Source organism: Ascaphus truei, chromosome 5, assembly GCF_040206685.1.
Source record: "Ascaphus truei isolate aAscTru1 chromosome 5, aAscTru1.hap1, whole genome shotgun sequence".
Lineage (NCBI taxonomy): Eukaryota > Metazoa > Chordata > Amphibia > Anura > Ascaphidae > Ascaphus > Ascaphus truei.
In genome coordinates this window covers 242,754,246-242,772,612 of record NC_134487.1, presented here as the reverse complement: position 1 = coordinate 242,772,612, position 18,367 = coordinate 242,754,246, and the positions used below count along the sequence as shown (strand labels likewise).

Here is an 18,367-nt window from a genome sequence, read left to right as displayed (position 1 = left end):
ACACAGACCATGAGTCACCACCCCCTCTGTCACTCAGAGAGTAGGATGAGGGGGGTCAATTGCCCACCGGACTGACTGTCACAGCCTAGACTGCTAAGGAGTTATGTGACAGGGGGGAAAAGAGAGGCAGGGTGGACTAACCATGTTACAACAGTATATATATAAACAATATTTTTAACTGAGGAATAACAATTTTGCAATTTTTTTTAATAAATACAATATAAACAGATGTTGTCCTGGCAGCCACATACAATGATGTACACATTTTATTTTTTAAACAGTTTTGCATAACATTTATCAAATTAACAGCTTCATTTATATAGAAGAAATTAAAGCCGTATAACTAACCACAGCATATATTCATAAAGTTAAACTAAATACAATTTTTTTTAAGATAATACATAATATTTCAATACTTTTTTTTTACAATACACATAGAATATTAGAAACTCCATTATTTCTTGTATCTCTGAGCTTACAGTGTAATTTTGGAAACTTTACAAAAGTTAGTAGATAATAGTATTGGGGCTTGAACTATGTTCCACACTACAAAATGTGCCATCACTCAAAGGCATCTTCTTCTCTATGTAGTCAACAATGTCAACTTTGCACATGACCTCAGTGTCATTCATAAAATCACAACTCCCTCCTTAAATACATTAACTAATTAGGTGCAGCTGTATTTATTTAAGTGATATATACTCCACAGAATGCACTAAGGCTTTGGTCCCGCTGCGTCCGGTGGCACGCGCGGCCGCGTGCACGTGCGCCACCAGCCCCTTACCTGCAATCTGTTGGTCCCCGCTGCCTCCTCCCTCCGTGGCTCACTACGTGCTGTGACGCGTCAGCCTACCAGTGCTACCAGAAGATGATGTTCTGGAGCGTTGACGCGTCACGTGGTGCGCGTGTGAGCCAATGAGGAGGTAAGCAGGGGAGCACGGAAGGAGCTCGTAGGGAGGCAGCCTGTTGAGCTGTGTGTCATGGCTTTTTTTTTTTTGCCGGCTCAGTTTCATTCAGGAGGAGGGAGCCTCAGCCCGCGATGAGCAACCCGCGTGTTAATTGATTTTCCCAAGCTACTTAAGTTACTTAAGCTACTTAAGTGCCAGAGCGTGATCGTATCTCCGGGCTCCTGCACACCGGAGGAGGGGACGGGGGTACAAACGGACGGACCCTCCGTTCAAACCACGCCCCCCCCCCCCGCTCAAACCACGCCACCCCCCACTCCGGCTCCCGCTCCTACAGACCGCAGGTAGCGGTCAATTGCCTCTCAGCGTGCTGCCTGCATGCAGTGCGGGCGCGCTGACTGAGGGAGCGGGGCCTTAGCCTTACACTTGGACATATGAATGTCTTCAATCTTTCGTGTAGCTACAGTTTACCTTCCTTCTGGTGTCATCTTGCTCTACTCGTTTCAGTCACACTGTGTGGTAAAATATAATATGGCCCCTGATTACGTCTACGGAGTACTAGTTGATCCAGTTCTACTTTTTTTTTAACTTCTGAATGGGATCTAAAACCATTTCTACCTGTTCAGAAAAGAATACTTAAAACAACAAGACTTTCTTTCTGATCTAGGAGCAGATGGCCAAGTTCTGCAACTTTTTTTTAAACTTTAACATCCAATTTGTAGTCATGCAGTAAAGTTAAATATGCTTCCAGTACGGTATATAACATTTAATGGAAATGGTATGGAACGTGATCACCCATGGTGCTGGCATGATATTCCACACAGTTTTGGTGACCTGGCGACCTCAATTCAAAATAAAAGTACTAGAAGTTCTAGGGAGTCTGTTTAGAAATGGGTGGAAGCTAAAAGTGACATGCACAGTGTACACATTTGCCAGAATCCTTGTCTGCAATTTATCCACTGTACGACAGGTCACGAAAAGGTGAATGATGTTGCTTTGGAAGACATGTATTACTTGCGAAATGACTTACAGTTATATACAAGAAAGTACAAGAATATCTTACATGATATGTAGAATATAATAGCATCCGAGTACCATACAGATCTACACTAAATAAATATTTCTGACAAAAAATATATATATGTATTCCTATACCTTTCTGTCCAATAGTACAGATTATAAAAGTATGTTCAGTCCTTATAAATAGGCATGGAGTGCATTCCATATAATTATTTTCATTAAATGTATTTGAACCACAGGGGAAATTTTTTTTTGTACACACACAAAATTAATTCTGAACTTTCATGCCTCGCCTACAACCTTATTTGTTCTTTACCAGTTCTTCATTTGTAATGGCATAATATACACATTAGGGATAGATCCACAACGCTCTGTTAAATCAGGGCTCAGAATGGGACATTACCTAAAACAGTATTGGATATTATTATTTTCCCTGAGGTTAACACATAGCCACAAAGCTAATTATATGCAAAAACAAAGGCCTTTGTATATCTCAGTAGAACTGGATACTTTACTAAAATAGTATAATCTGTCTCACTCTCTTCTTCCTCTCCAGAATTTTTTTTCAGAATCTGGATAGGAGGAATGCAGAGTTTAGGTACAGTATGACTTAAGTTCCTGAGTTAACCTTAACAAACCTGTGAGGATATGTAATGTTAGGGTAAGCACCTTTGTTTTGCCTCATTATTATCAATGTCTGTAATAGTTAATGCAATGGTCTTTATGTGGAAAAAACATGATTTAACAATACTTTATTTTTCTTTGAAGATGTGCGGTATGGCTCAATATGATGTGAGGTTAAGTCACTTAACTGAGCTTTGTCGTATGGGTCTTAATTGTCTGCTTGGGTTTAATTACATTCTTCTCTTATGGATGGGGCCTACAGCACTGAAAAAGGCATCTCCAACAGTGAGTAGCTACTGTCTTTAATATCATAAAACAATTTAAACAGAGAAAGGAAATGTTGGGGGAGATACAGTATGTATGTGTGTGTATATATATGTATATATATATATATATATATATATATATATAAAAAATATATATATATCTTTATTTATATAGTGCTCATAGTGTGCTCTGCACTTTGCAGAGACAATACATTACAGAGAATTAGAATTATCGTTTATTTGTGAAGCGCCATCATATGGAGCAGCGCGGTACAATGGGGTACAGAGTTATGTACATTACAAAAGCATAAACCGTTACATACAGGTGAGGACAAACATGCACAGACCGATACAAAGAGGAAATGAGGGCTCTGCTCGTGAGAGATTACGCTCTAGAGGGAATGAGGGACAATGTTGAAACAAGAAGGTTAAAGTGGCTACTTATTGTAGGATAAGGTGTGACAGCTGACAGCTGAAGCCATTAAGGTTTTTTTGGGGGGGAAGGATCTTACGTAGGGTGGAAATTGGTTCAGCCACACAGCTGGTTCTAATGAGGTTGGAGGGGGAGGGGAGTTGGAAGTTAGAGGTATGGCGAGTAGTCTTCCTTGAAAAGGTGAGTTATCAGGGAGTTTTTAAACATCTGAAAGCTGGGGGAAAGACTGATGGTACGTGATAGGAAATTCCAGAGAGGAAGGGCAGCCCAGGAGAAGTCTTGCAGGTGGTAGTGAGAGGAGGTAATAAGGTGGGAGGCAAGTGGATGTTGTGGGCAGAACGTAGGGGGCTTTTAGGTATGTATTTGTGGATGAGGGCTGAGATGTAAAGGGGAGCAGTGTAGTTGAGACCTTTGTAAGTCCTTACTAAGGTTTTCAATTTAATTCTAGAGGCTATGGGAAGCCAGTAGGGATATGCGTAGCGGAGCAGTAGAAGTGAAACCGTGAGTGAAGTAGATGAGTCTAGCTGCAACATTTTGAATGGATTGGAGTTGGGAGAGGCAGACAAGGGGAATGCCAACTATGAGAAGGTTGCAGTAATGAAGGTGGGACATAATGAGTGAGTGGATTAGGATTTTAATTGCATCATGAGTGAGAAAAGGGCGTATCTTGGCGATATTTCATTGGTGGAGAATGCAGGACAATAAGTGCAACAAAGTCAGACAATAGGAAAGGATGTCCCTGCCTCAGAGAGCTTACAATCTAAGTGGTATATTGGGACATTTACAGAGAGAGCAGGTGAGGGAATACGTGCAGTAGATAGCAGTGCTTAGCCACAATAGTTGAAAGGAGTGACTGTGGGTATGGGACAGTAACCATTAGTCTAGGCCAGGGGAGTGCAAACATTTGTTGTTGCGCCCCGCCTGCCCTGCCTCCTACAGTGCTCACGCCCCCCACTTACCTTGGTGCAGTGTCAAATGACGCAGCGAGGTTATGCAACGTCACAACACGTGACCTGCGGCAGGTCGTGTGACATAACGTCACATGACCCGCGGTGTAATTTGACGCCGCGTTGCCACGGAGACGTGTCTTGAAGCCGGCAGAATCAAGGTAAGTTGCGTGGCAGAAGCCTCACATGATCCCCGGCATTTTATTTAAATGCCTTGGGGAAGAGCGCGGGGCCTCTGCAACGGCTGCATCCTCCCAGAAAAACCTTGTGCCCCCCAGTTTGCGCACCCCTGGTCGAGGCTATTTGAATGATTCATTTAAGAGATGAGTTTAAGGTGGGAAGACAGAGTGCTTGGCATATACTGAATGTGAGGGCGTTCCACAGTTAAGGTGCGGTGAGGGAAAGGGTTCAAGGTGAGAGAGAGCACTAGAGATGAAGAGGATGGAAAGGAGACAGTTATGGGCAGAGCGCAGGAAACGAGCAGGGCATTACGAGATATGGTACATTTTGCTGCGCTAAAGAGACTATTTTTCCTATTTAATATAATACTGCATTAACTACTTGATTTCAAGCACTGCTTTTGTAGAACCTTGTGTTTTCCTATATCAATCCTATGACTATTTTATCTTGCTTAAGAAAACATACCAGCACATGTAGAGGATGTAATTTGATAAATTGATGATAAACACATGTATTAATCTAAAACAGGATTTCAAGTTTGAAAGAGATTGCTTAATGCCTATCTAAATGATGCATTACCCTGTTATTAACAGGAGTCATACCTCAAAGTAGGCTTCTTGTAAACTATAGTATTTATCTACACGTGCTGCATTTTTGTCATACTTTCAACCAAGGGGAACTTTGGGGACAGGAGCTTTTCCTGATGTCATGACATTTTATAAAGTCTTAACAAAGAAATATTCTTCTTTGTGCTCCTTAATGCATAGTTTGAATTAAAAAAAAGCATGTCAAGAGTTTCACACATCAGTTCACACAACCCTTACAAACAGCTTTGCCTAGCAAGGTGATAATATGAAGCTCTTTTCCAAACACTAAAATAATATAAACAAGTTACATCCAGGACCGCCTACAGGGGGGACAACTGGGACAAGTGTCCCAGGCCCGGTGGCTACAGGGGTGCCCGGCAGCCAGACAAAGCAGTTGGGCCCGACAGCTCTCCCCATCTGCGGGCCTGACACCGGCTGCCACTGGGCCCAGCCAGATGCCTGACACCAATCCCAAGGTAAGGGTTTATATGTATTTTTTTTAAAGATTTATATATATATATGTATATATATATATATATATATATATACACACACACAGCTCAACCCCGTTATGGCACGATTTATTACAACGTGAATCCGCTTATAACAACGCGATGTGAGAGTGGGGTCTTTTTTATATGTATTGTTTTTTTTTATATTATTGGAGTCTTTTTTATATGTATTGGGGGGTTATATGTAATGGGGGTTTATATATATTGGGAGGGTTATATGTATTGGGGTCTTATTTGTAGTGGGGTCTTTTTTATATGTATTATGGTCTTTTTTATATGTATTTGGGTCTTTTTATGTATTGGGGGGCGGGGTATACAGTATCTATTGGGGGGGTAATATGTATTGGGTTTGTTTTTATATGTATTTTTTTTTATATGTATTGGGGTCTTTTTTATATGTATTGGGGTCTTTTTTATAAGTATTGGGGGCGGAGTATACAGTATCTATGTGGGGGTATATGTATTGTTTTTTTATATGAATTGTTTTTTTTAATATATATTGTTTTTTATATGTATTGGGAACTTTTCTATATTTATTGGATTTTTATATATGCATTGTTTTTTTTCAATATGTATTGTTTTTTTTATATGTATGGGGGGGTTATATGTATTATTATTTTAATGTATTGTTTTTTTTTTATTTGTATTGGGGGGTTTATATGTATTTGGGGTGGGTTATATGTATTGATTTTTTATATGTATTGGGATCTTTTTAAAATGATTTGGGGGGAGGGTGTTATATTTATTGTTTTTTTTAAAGTGTTTTTTGGGGGGCTATATGTATTGGGTTTTTCTATATGTATTTGGGGGGGGTCAGAACTGTAGTCCTGGGCCCCGATAAATCTGTCTGTGGCCCTGGTAACATTACAAGAACTTAATGACGCAGACAATAAAAGGGCATAACATGGAAATACTACAGTACCATATGAATTGTTATATTCAATAAACCCAATGGCAGTCTACTTTCTACCACTTCTGTGGCTTCTACTTATTTCCTTGGGATTGTCAATTCAGAAAAAGAAGAAGCAAAAATACACAGCAGTCCAGCTCTAAAGCGGACCCTAAGGCCCATATTTACTAATCTTTATTTTGTCATAACACACCTTCCAGTATTGGAAGATACCTTACAGTCCATTCACTTTAATAGGCTGTCTTCCAGTATGGCAGAGCACTGCTTTTCGGATATGTCTCTATGCCCTAACAGTATATTGTGAATAAGTGAATATAAGGCGCTAACAACTTAAATACATACAATAGTGATACGTGCAAGTGCAAGTGCAATAAAAATTGATATTAGTGCTCAAATAATAAACCCTGCTCAAACCCTCTGGTAGAACCTGTTTCCAGGGTTCCAAGTAGAAAGATGTATTTCAAACAATCCAGGAGGAGCAAAATATAGGGAAATAAAAACAGAAAACAGTGCAAATTTAAGTGCAGACGTTGAGACTATGATGAAATAATAATGACAATATCTTGGCTCTGTCAGTCTATCTACTCACAAGATGTAAGTGGTAAGTATGCAGTTGGCAGATTGGGCTGCCACCCCAGGTAGTAGCTGTGTATTGTAGATATCCCTCCAGGCTTATCTCGTCAGGGTAAAATGTGCCAGAATTAAAAATGCATTTATCACAATCACAGTGATTCTAGGGGGTTTTTTCCGATCTCACCGCCTCCTCTCTGGCTCTGGATGTCAGCCGTCTGCAACCTGGAACGCTCAGCTCCGTTTCTCCTCCGGCGCATGTGACGTCACTGCTCAGTGGAAGGTACAGCTACGGATCCCTCACTAGACCAAAACACCACTCTACGCGTTTCGCCCAGCTCAGCAAGCTGTCAATGGCTTCGTCATTGACAGCTTGCTGAGCTGGGCGAAACGCGTAGAGTGGTGTTTTGGTCTAGTGAGGGATCCGTAGCTGTACCTTCCACTGAGCAGTGACGTCACATGCGCCGGAGGAGAAATGGAGCTGAGCGTTCCAGGTTGCAGACGGCTGACATCCAGAGCCAGAGAGGAGGCGGTGAGATCGGAAAAAAACCCCTAGAATCACTGTGATTGTGATAAATGCATTTTTAATTCTGGCACATTTTACCCTGACGAGATAAGCCTGGAGGGATATCCACAATACACAGCTACTACCTGGGGTGGCAGCCCAATCTGCCAACTGCATACTAACCACTTACATCTTGTGAGTAGATAGACTGACAGAGCCAAGATATTGTCATTATTATTTCATCATAATCTCAACGTTTGCACTTAAATTTGCACTGTTTTCTGTTTTTATTTCCCTATATTCTATGCCCTAACAGTCATAAGTCACTCTACTTGTATTTATTTGATAAAACATGGGATTGACAAAAAGGAGATACGAGCACAATGCAATTGTGTATAACAGCATAATTTCCCTGCACATACCAGCATTTCTTATTAACTTATTTAATAGGCCGTGATATATTTTATTAGACCAACATATTAATCATACAAGGTTTTCTTGTGCATGAAGTTTGCAAAAGTTTCTAAACTGAACAGGGAAGGCTCTAATATATAGCCCATGAGGTTCAGCCTAGTAGGTCTTCAACTCAGAATGAGGTATTCAGAAGATTTGTATAGTGTAGCTGGGGTCTTCTTCTCTGGTGTTTTCTGGCGGAGATGCATACTTGCTTATTAATAACCCATATTCATCCAGTGTTGAGAGCATCAGTATACTGAGGCAGGAGTATTGTCCTCAGGTATCAATGAGGCTTGAACAGATAGAGGTGTGAATAGGGCTGCAGAGACCTTCCCCTAGCATGTGCTGTAGGTATTAAATGTTTCCATAGTGACTCATAATTGCAGTCCTGATTCAAGCCATTTTTCCTGCCGTCAAAAATACTTACTGTATGTATTTCTGTCAAGAGTATTTGAAGTTACCTCTTAGAACTAATACCTATAAATTATTAGTTGAATGTTTGAGGAGTAAAAAGGGTAGACCAATGGGTGTTCTGGTGTCAGGGTCAGATCTAGTGTATCTGTGATGTTTAAGCCTTTTTTGGAGGGCTTGTTTAGTTTCCCATACAGTATGTACTTTATATTAGGGCATTTCTAAAATTGTGTAAGATACACTATATAGCTTCATATGCAGATGAATGGCATGGTTCCTTGATGCGTTGTGTAGATTGTAGTTTCTGTGGAAATGTGTTTGCAGGTTTCACATTTGTTCTGTTAACAGGATGAATTAAGTACTTAACGCAGATGTTTTCATAGATGACTGTCTGTTTCTGATCATCACTGAAGGTTAGAGATTGGCTGCCTGCTTATAGTCTATGAACATTGATTCAGTAAATATATTTCTGATTGTCTCATCATCAGTGAGCATTGGTTGCAGGTCTATAATTATGTCTTAGTGTTCATAATAAATTATTATAGGTGATGATTACAAAGGGAATATGGTTTGTGTATTCTCTCCCTCTGTATTGGTCCAATTTCTCCCTAGGTATCCTTAAAGCGTGTTCTTTTTCACTGTCAGTTTGTCTCGCTGAGTGACCTTGTTCGATGAAGGATTTGCAAAAGAGGACAAATGTTTGTTTCTAGTATAATCATCGGAGCAGATGCAGTGGTAGTGGATGGTTTAGCTGTAATTTATTGATTTATTTGTGTGGCTTGGGTAAAAGCTGGTATTTGTTGTTCCTCGTGAGCTCCTTTTCATCCTACAGTGTCAATTACTCCATCCTCTCTGCTGATAATAGTAGCATTCTGGAAGTTGATACTGTTTGTGGAGTACTGTTCTACAGAGTGACTTTTAAGGTGGGATGGCATTTGTTGTTATCTTCATTAAGTGACATTTCTCCTTCTGGCCAGAAAATGAATGTGTCAGTGTGGCAGATGTTATGGAATTGTATGTATGTGTCTAGAAGGTTGTGTGTCTAGAGGGCATTGTTTCTGTATCATTTTGGCCTGCAGTAAACTTACAAATTGCATTAGCAATTCTATAAGGGGTTAACAGCCGTAATGGGTTAACTGTGTGGGCTCACTCAGGTTATTCTCCTCCCCACCATGTGATGTATGATGACTATGTAGAAGGGATGCCACTTCCTTATATGTCACCATAGCGAGATAGAAGGGTATATATATATATAGCTCCACCCAATGTTCTAGAAACAGGTTCATCAGAGATCCTCACCGTGAGTCGTGTAAATAGGTTTAAGTGTATAACTAAATGTATTAAGATGTGTCATGTTCCCGTTTGCTCTTTTCAGTTAAGGAACGTGTCCTTTCAGTAAGTGCCAGTACTAATGGTCCGAGATTGTTCTCACGATTGAGAAGGAGGAAGCATGCTTTTAGTAAGGAGATCTCAGTGTTAGTAACTCTGGAGTGTATTTGGAGCAGCCCAACCAGAAGGGCCATAGTGCAATACTGATCAAATAGGTATGGAAGAAGTATGCAGTATACTACAGGTAACAAGTCAAATACTTCCCCAGTGAATGAGTGGGAGCTACAAAGGTGAATAAGCCCAGATAAGTCAAGAAACTCCCCAGCATACGAGTGAGAGATACAAAGGGGATGTAGTTCAGTGTATTAGGTTTTGCCATGAGTTCCTGTCAAGTGAGACGTATTTCAATACCTGTGGTGCCTTACAGACGGGTGTCAAATAAAGCACCTTTTGTATTTTACAAAAGTTCCTGGCACCCATCCTTTTTCACGCCCAGCCTGCACCTACCCAGCACAGGTATGAGAGACTGAGCAATGCAATATATTTATATATATATATATACTCCTTTGAAGCCGGGTAAGGAAGGTTACACCTGTATATTTTAATAGGAAGAACAGCTAAACTCAGTCCTGATCCTAATACAGCAGTTTGAAAAAACTATCCGACACCTCCCTCATAATGAAGGATGTCTCAAAATACAGTATCTAGTTGCTGTTTAAAAATCTTCTATCCCACTTGAAAGAACAGTGCTGTCTGAAATTATCCTTTAATTTGAGGTCAGAAACTAACATATGAGTTTAAATCACCAGTTTAAATCCACAAGCTGGATTTCCTAATATGCCTCGTGTACCGACTAGTAATATGGAAAGCCTTCAGTGGAACACAAAGGGCTACATTTACTAAACTTTGCTACTATATTCCAAAAGACGCCCCTGACACAGAAAGCCACCTTAAGGGCCATTTAACTGCATGTATATGTTGTTGTGTGTGCTGAAAGATGACAAATGGGATAGTACCACCATGTTTATTGCTTAGAAAACATGATGAAGAAATTAATAATTATTGTCTGAAACACGGACTATTTGATTCCATTTTGTTTATGCTGTCACAAGTATGTAATACATTACATTTCCTCAGTTTTACCAATGTGTTACTTTTTTATAGACTTTGTATACCATATTTTTCCAAGGGGATTTTTTTTTTTTATAACTTGTATTTTATTATACATAAATGCATGATATACATAAAAAAAAAGACATCAGGTGCATATTTAGCATATCATATACAATAACAAAAGCATAATAAACTCACGTAGTTTTTCGAGCCCTACTTAACCACGTGAGTGGGAATCGTCATGTGTAAGGTACTGGGGTAAATAATAATAATAAAAAAATAAAAAAAAAAGGGAGGTGGGGGGGGAGGAGGTAAAGGAGGGGGTGGGGGGAGAGGAGAGAGGGAAGGTGTATCCAAGGATAAGAATACATCTGCCTCCGGGGAACACTTGGACAGCGTGAGGACTATGTATCAACTAGTGAGGCCTTTCGGTAGAATAAGTGATTGGGCGTAAGGAGTATGAGGTTCTAGGTGTGGGGTAGGTTCTTATGTCCCCAAAGGAGAACGCATTTATTACTATTATAGCCAAATTGTGTTACGCTCTACCCCAGGGATGTCTGTTTGGGCAAGCCAGGGGGCCCAAACTTTTAGATAATTGTCGCCAGTGTCATTAACTAAGCTCGTTAACTTTTCCATCTGGCAGATAAACCAAATACGATTCCGAATCTTTGGGATAATTGGAATATCGGGGCGTTTCCATAGTGCTGCGATCTCGCACCGCGTAGCTAGAGCAAAATGTGCAATTAGTTTATTGTGTGATTTTGATAGGCCCTTTAGGGGTCTGTTCATGAGAAACAGCCACGGGTCTGGGGGAATAGTGAGATCAAATATTCTCTGAATCCAATTTCTGATCTTTTCCCATAGTGGGTATATCAGCGGGCAAGACCACAGCATATGTAACAGGTCAGCTGTTCCTCCACACTGTTTAGGGCACAATGGGGAGGACCCTGGTACAAACTTAGATAATTTGAGTGGGGTGAGGTACCATCTCATAAGAACTTTATATGCGTTCTCCTTCAGTGTGGTGCATATAGAACTTTTTGCGGCTCCTAGGAATATAGCATTCCACTCTTCGTCGTCCAAGGTCTCCCCTAGGTCTCTTTCCCATTGGGTACGAAATGTAGGTGATTGGTGCTTTGAGATTGCAGGCTCGACTACCTCTCTGTATATCGTAGATATGAGTCCCTTAGTGTCGGTTTCTGCCCGACAGAGCTTTTCAAAATTCGTTAGTGGGGGGTATGGGGCAAATTTATTATAAAATGATCTGAGCTGGAGGTATTTATGGAATTCAGCGTGGGGAATGTCTTTTTCTAATCTGAGATGGTCAAAAGATTTACATTTTAGATCATGACCCTCCAGATCTTTGAGTCTAGTATAGCTTTTTTGTTTCCAAATTGAGTGATTATGACCAATAAGACCCGGCGCAAAGCTAGGATTATTCCAAATGGGTGACATCAGGGAATTTGCTGAAGTAAGTGAGTTTTTTAATTTTGATGCTTCCCAAACAGATAAGGAGTTAGTCATTGAGGTAAGCGGTAGAATAGTGTTTTTCCTTGATGTTTTAGGTAGCCAAATCAAATTGTTAAGCTCTAAAGGGGAGCAAGCCGCATGTTCGAGCTCTACCCATCTTTTTAATTTGGGGTCGGAATGCCATTGTATGACCTGGCTTAATTGAGCCGCTTTAAAATATGACAACAGGCAGGGTACCGCTAGGCCACCCGCTAAGGTAGGTCTCTTCATAGATAATTTATTTACTCTCGGTTTTTTACCTCCCCAGATAAAATTAGATATTCCAGACTGAAGTGAGAGTATGTCCTTCAGTTTGAGTGGCACAGGTAGTGTCTGGAAGAGGTATAGGATACGGGGAAGTAGATTCATCTTAACGCTGTGAATCCTTCCAATCCAAGAAATCTTCTTGGAAGACCATCTGATTAGGTCTTGTTTTAGAGTCCAGATCAGTTTGGGATAATTTGCTTTATAGATGCTTTTTGCATCTTTGGTGATATAGGTCCCCAGATATTTTATCGAGTTCTTTTGCCAGTTAAAATTGAAATTTAGTTTCAGTAATTTCTCTGTATGTCTAGGGAGGTTGATATTCAGAGCTTCAGATTTGGATTGGTTAATCTTGAAACCTGAGACCTTGGAGAATTTATCTAGTAGGTCAAACAGGTTAGGTAATGACGTAAGGGGTTTGGAGATGATTAATAGGATATCATCAGCATACAGGGCCGCTTTATGTGATTGGGAGTAAACGTTTAACCCTGAGATATCCGGGCTATCTCGAATTCGTGCCGCGAGGGGTTCAATACATAGGGCGAACAGGAGGGGAGATAAAGGGCATCCCTGTCTTGTGCCACTCTGGATTTGAAATGGGACCGAGGGGAAGCCCTGATGTATGACCCTGGCGGTTGGGCCTGAGTATAGTGACATAATCGCTCTACTCACCCGATTTCCGAAGCCAAATGCCGCGAGCGTCTCTTTTAAGTATGGCCAGTCTATCCTATCAAAAGCTTTTTCTGCATCCAGACTTAATAACATGCTTTGTGTGTTATTTTTGTTAGCCAATTCCAACAGATCAATAAATCGTCGGGTGTTATCCGCTGCCTGCCTCCCCTTAACAAAACCGACCTGATCTGGGTGTATTAGTCTGGGTAGGATATGACTTAATCTGTTGGCCAATAATTTCGCATATATTTTGATATCGGTATTAATTAGAGATATTGGCCTATAGCTTTTACAATTTAGCGGATTTTTAACACATAGAGAGTTATTCGTTAAACTACAATAGTGCTGATCGATTGAATGAAAGCTTCCGTTGCGATAGTTCCCGGATTGGCACAGTCACAGTTTAATGAATAAACTTACAGTACTTCGAGTATTGGACCGACTTAAAAAAAAAAAAAAACATTGACCTAAATGGGAGTTTCCGTTCGATACTGCCCCAATCAGCCCTACTTTTGTTGTTTAAATACAACCCTCATACAGTAGCTACTGGAAAACAGGCTTGTTAGCAGCTTTAGTATATAATAAACTCCGACCCTTACTTGACCAATACTATTTGTTGCACTATATCACCATAGCAAATATATTTAGGGTGGGGAAGTCTTTTGTAATTGTTTCAGTACTTGCAACATACTCCTCTGTAATTGTTCCAGTCATTGTTAGCAGGCATCTTTCTTTTTTTATTTACGTTTTTCAATCGAGAATGTGACAGTAGTTATTCTGAGTTGGCAAACCTATAACAAATGCCACATACCATCATTGCAAACGCACTAGCTCATTCACACCAACACATTTGAAGGTAAGTCAGAAAAATGTAGGGCACAAAGAAATTACAAGATGATTAGTCAAAGTGATGTTGCTTTTCTAAACCTCTTAACAACCCCAGGGAAAGTGATTTTTTCGAAAATTGCTACAGCTGAACTAATTAACACCAGTCAAATAGTTACATTGCCAGTACATTGCAGCAAATGTATGAGGCAAGTGTTCTGCAAACGTTAATTGGTGTAGACATAAATAGCTTTCCTAAAAGTAATGGAAATACAAAAGTGAAGTGATTTATATGTAGCTTTTTGGTCACATTCAACATATATTTCACAATAAGGAGTACTGACGTTTTTCATATCCAGGAAAACAGAACTGCCCGTACATTACCTTCGTAAACTATACAAAAATGTGTTTAGAACTAACAAAGTGATTTCTTTCCCCCGTTACATATTGGATTTGTTCCTGGGGGCTTCAGGCCTTCATCCTGGCTAGGGTAAGTGATCCAATTTTTTTTACAGTTCAACATTGATAACCACATTGGCAATCTAAGCCCACATTTGAGGACCTAGGTAGCCACAGTGACAATCAATGGATTTAAAGGCTTTTTTTATTATGTGATTTTTTATAAATTAACTTTTTTATGTGTTATGTGTTTATTACATAGCTTGTATTGCTTTTAAAATGTCAAATGCATTATTAGCCACATTTGGCTAATATGACTATTGGCCATTAGTCTCGAGAGGGGGTAGGTTTGTTGGGGGATAATAGGGTGGGTGATGGGTATAGTTATCCTGTGGTGGGTGTTTAGGTGTCCCGGGGGAGGAGGGAGTGGTAAGGGTTAACCCCTTGTTACCTTAGCGGCTAGTAAAGCATTGCATGGCAGGTAGGTATGGGGGTAGGTAGTGTAGTTTAATTTAGATATTAACCCGATTTGTGGAAAACAATGAATGACTAGTTGGCCACTTGGGCTACTAAGAGGTTAAAATTTACTCTAATGTTTTTGAAGTCAGTTTTGATCATCTATTTCATGCTGGCTTAGGGTTTCTTGTCTATGTATAGAGTGGGCAATATATTGGCCATTATGTATATAGACAAAACAGGGCTAACACCAGCATGGAGTAGGTGATAAAATATATGCAGTATTTCTGCCGTTAATCGGAACATAATACCAAAAATGCAGCATTTTGACTATTTTTAATGGATCCAATATTTTTTGCGGTGCAACATTTATCTATTATTGCACTATAAAAATAACGCCTTTTTTTGGCAGTAATACAGCATTTTCTTAACACTGGAGCTTGATATATCTGGGCCTTATAGTAGGGGTGTGCAAACTGGGGGCGCAATACTTTTTTGGGGGGGTTGCAGAATTTACAGAGACTCTGCGGTGAGACACGAAGCCTCTGTAATGCACTTACCCGGCTTCAGTCCACATGTCTCCATGGATGCGGCGTCAAATGATGCTGCAGGTCACGTCATGTCACATGACTCCGCAACGTAATTTGATGCCGCATTAGAGGTAAGGAGGGTGGGCGCGACACACGGGGAGAGCAAACAGGGGGGGCGCAGCGCAGAAAGTTTGTGCACCCCTGCCTTAGAGCATTGAACCTACTTAAATAGAACATTTAATATAATATTAAAAAACAAAGCGACTTTAAGGTATTCAAAATGTATAAAGGTGATTTTTATTGTAGATGTATATTTGTTAAAGTACTTGTTCTATTTCACCTTTCACCTTCAAAAGTGTCTATAGCAATCTTATGTAAAATCAGGAAGAATCTCCCCACCCCCAGAGCATATTAATATACATTTTAAATAAATGAATAATGAAAGGTCAGGGTGGTTTACAAAGTATGCAGGGGAGGTCCTCGAAATACCTTAGCAGTAAATCTTAGAATGATAACGTTTCCTTGTGTCTGTTTTCAAAGGACAGTTTATGTTTAGTCGTTTCTATGGAATTTCCTGCACAAGGGTAACCTAGCATTGACATGAAGAAAATAATTGCTAACTGCCCAAATATATGCATATAATTCCCCCACCCCCAGCTGCTTTACTTTGTTTGAATGGCAGTTGAGTGTTGTCTGTTTTGTGTTTATATCTGACATATGTACAAATAACCACGCTGAGCAGATACTCTATTACCTGGTCTGGCCTTTGGCAACACTATTAAAGATAAAATGTTTCACTAGTAAATTAGAGAATGTTTCCAGATGTAGGCAGGATGGGGGTAAGAGAAATGGCATCCTGTTAAATGGCATGTGTTGTACACCACTGTGCTGTGGGTTACATTTGATGATGATGATGATGATGTATGTAAAGATGTTATTTATATTATCTTGAATGTGATCAGTATATGTATATTAAGTAAAGATAATCATCAGAGCTATGACCTTAGAGATACATTTAATAACAAAAATCAAGTAGGTTGGACTGCCCTTTTAGAGGTGCAATCCAAGCGATTGTTTTTTTTTTTTTACAGCAGATTGAAGCAGGGTGTCTATGGAGCTGAACAACCGTTAATTTCAACTCCGGGACCTCCTGCTTCCAGATACACTTACCTCTGTAGGGGGTGCCAGTATCCCTCTGCTTTCTAAAGCTTCTGCATCACATGGGCCAATAGGAAGCAACACTGGTAGAAGTCACGCTTCCTATTGGCCCACAGGGAGCAGGAGCTTTGAAAAGCGGCCATTACATGATCCATGGTAGCTGAGAAGAGTGGCTATCAGCACCTACTTCGGAGGTACGTATCACCGGAAGCAGGGGGTCCCTGGAACTGAAATGAATGGGGTTTAACTCCGGAGAACCCCTGCTTCAATCATCTATAAAAAAATAAACTTTGACAAAAAAATCGGCGGCTTGGATTCCTGGAACTGTGTTATCATTATTTGGAATAGAATTGATTACATTCTATACTTTAGAAGGGGACTTAATCTGTAATGAAATGCGTGCCTCTGTAGCAATTAAGTATTTAAATATTATACTTTAGCAATAAGTAGTATTGAATGTACAATAGTGCCAAGATGAGCAATGGTGTACTATGCAGCCAGAATATTATGATCAATCTATATATTTTAGGAACACTCAATTTAAATAAAGCTTGTGATTTACAAATATCAGTGAAGCATCAACGGTAATAACATTTTCTCATGAATCCTGGTGTATGAACTTTGATTAAGTTTAACAAGCATGTGTATTTCTGCCAGAAAATATAATACTGCCTTTAAAAAGATGCTGCATTTCACTTTTAACAGTACTGTAGTTTACTAAAAGTGCAATAACTATTCACCTGAATGACCATTAATGATCTGCTATTGCTTTTGCATTTCTGTGAATACAGAATAGGCCCCACAGAATACGACTTATTGCAAATGCTGACCTGACACAAATGAAAACAAACAAAATAAACAGGAGTTCAAGTTTTGCTTCTGATGTCCCAATTTTCACTTAGCAATGTTATACATTCCAAAGAGACATGGGTTCTTAATCTGTAAAATGTCATAGCACCGGTGCAAAGACCCATTAATTTGAATAGTCTTTCCGTGCGCTATCGTACTTCATAGAATAAGGGCCATAGAGAGAGAGGCTGATAATAATATGCTTTAGTATTCTTGAGTAAAAAAGGTACTACATTTAGGCAGATGTACTATAAAAGTCTACTGAAGTCCTAGTTGATTTGCAAACTCAATAGGATAAAGGGGGTAATTATTTACCATATCAATTGTTCTGCATCAATTCTCCTACAAAGAAATAAAAAAACTAAAAAGTCAGCTCAGTAAATACTTATGGAATTGACTGTAATTAAGGAAGTGTGGTGACAAAACCCCCCAATGTTTTGTTCTATATGTAACCGTTCCTCGGAAGAATGCCAGTAGGCCACTGTGCATATGTAACCACAAACCGACAGTCATGCAATGTAAATTGCGCTCATCTGCATTATTACTAGGTCAACTATTATAGAGCTCGTGAGACTCTTGTTATTCTTCACCGTCTAGGATGAAATCTCCTATTCCTGGTATATATGGCTTGACACACACAACCTTTTTTTAAAATACAAATAATAATACCATATAATCAATTTATACTTACATCCGCTCAAGTTGCTTTAGATCTTGAAATGCTCCCCGCTCTATGATGCTGATTTGGTTATCTTCCAAATGCCTGTAAGCACAAAAAATACCAGCCACTCATAACTGAAAGTGTTGGGACTACCATTGACCTTACGTTACTTTTTTAACTATACATTGACAGTAACGGTATTAGAATTAACCAAATATTTTTAAAGCGGAAAACTCTAGAAAAATAAAAAACGAAAAAACAAAATGGGATTGACAC

At 39.7% G+C, this 18,367-nt stretch overlaps 1 protein-coding gene across 1 annotated transcript in view; it reads right to left on the bottom strand.

The window, feature by feature from the left end:
• The window catches only part of SLIT3 (slit guidance ligand 3), a 765,483-nt gene that overhangs the window by 673,644 nt on the left and 73,472 nt on the right, over positions 1–18,367 (bottom strand). Inside the window, exon 3 of the mRNA XM_075601882.1 lies at positions 18,122–18,193. Within this exon, the coding sequence (XP_075457997.1) occupies positions 18,122–18,193 (72 nt within the window). The remainder of the gene's footprint in view (positions 1–18,121; positions 18,194–18,367) is intronic.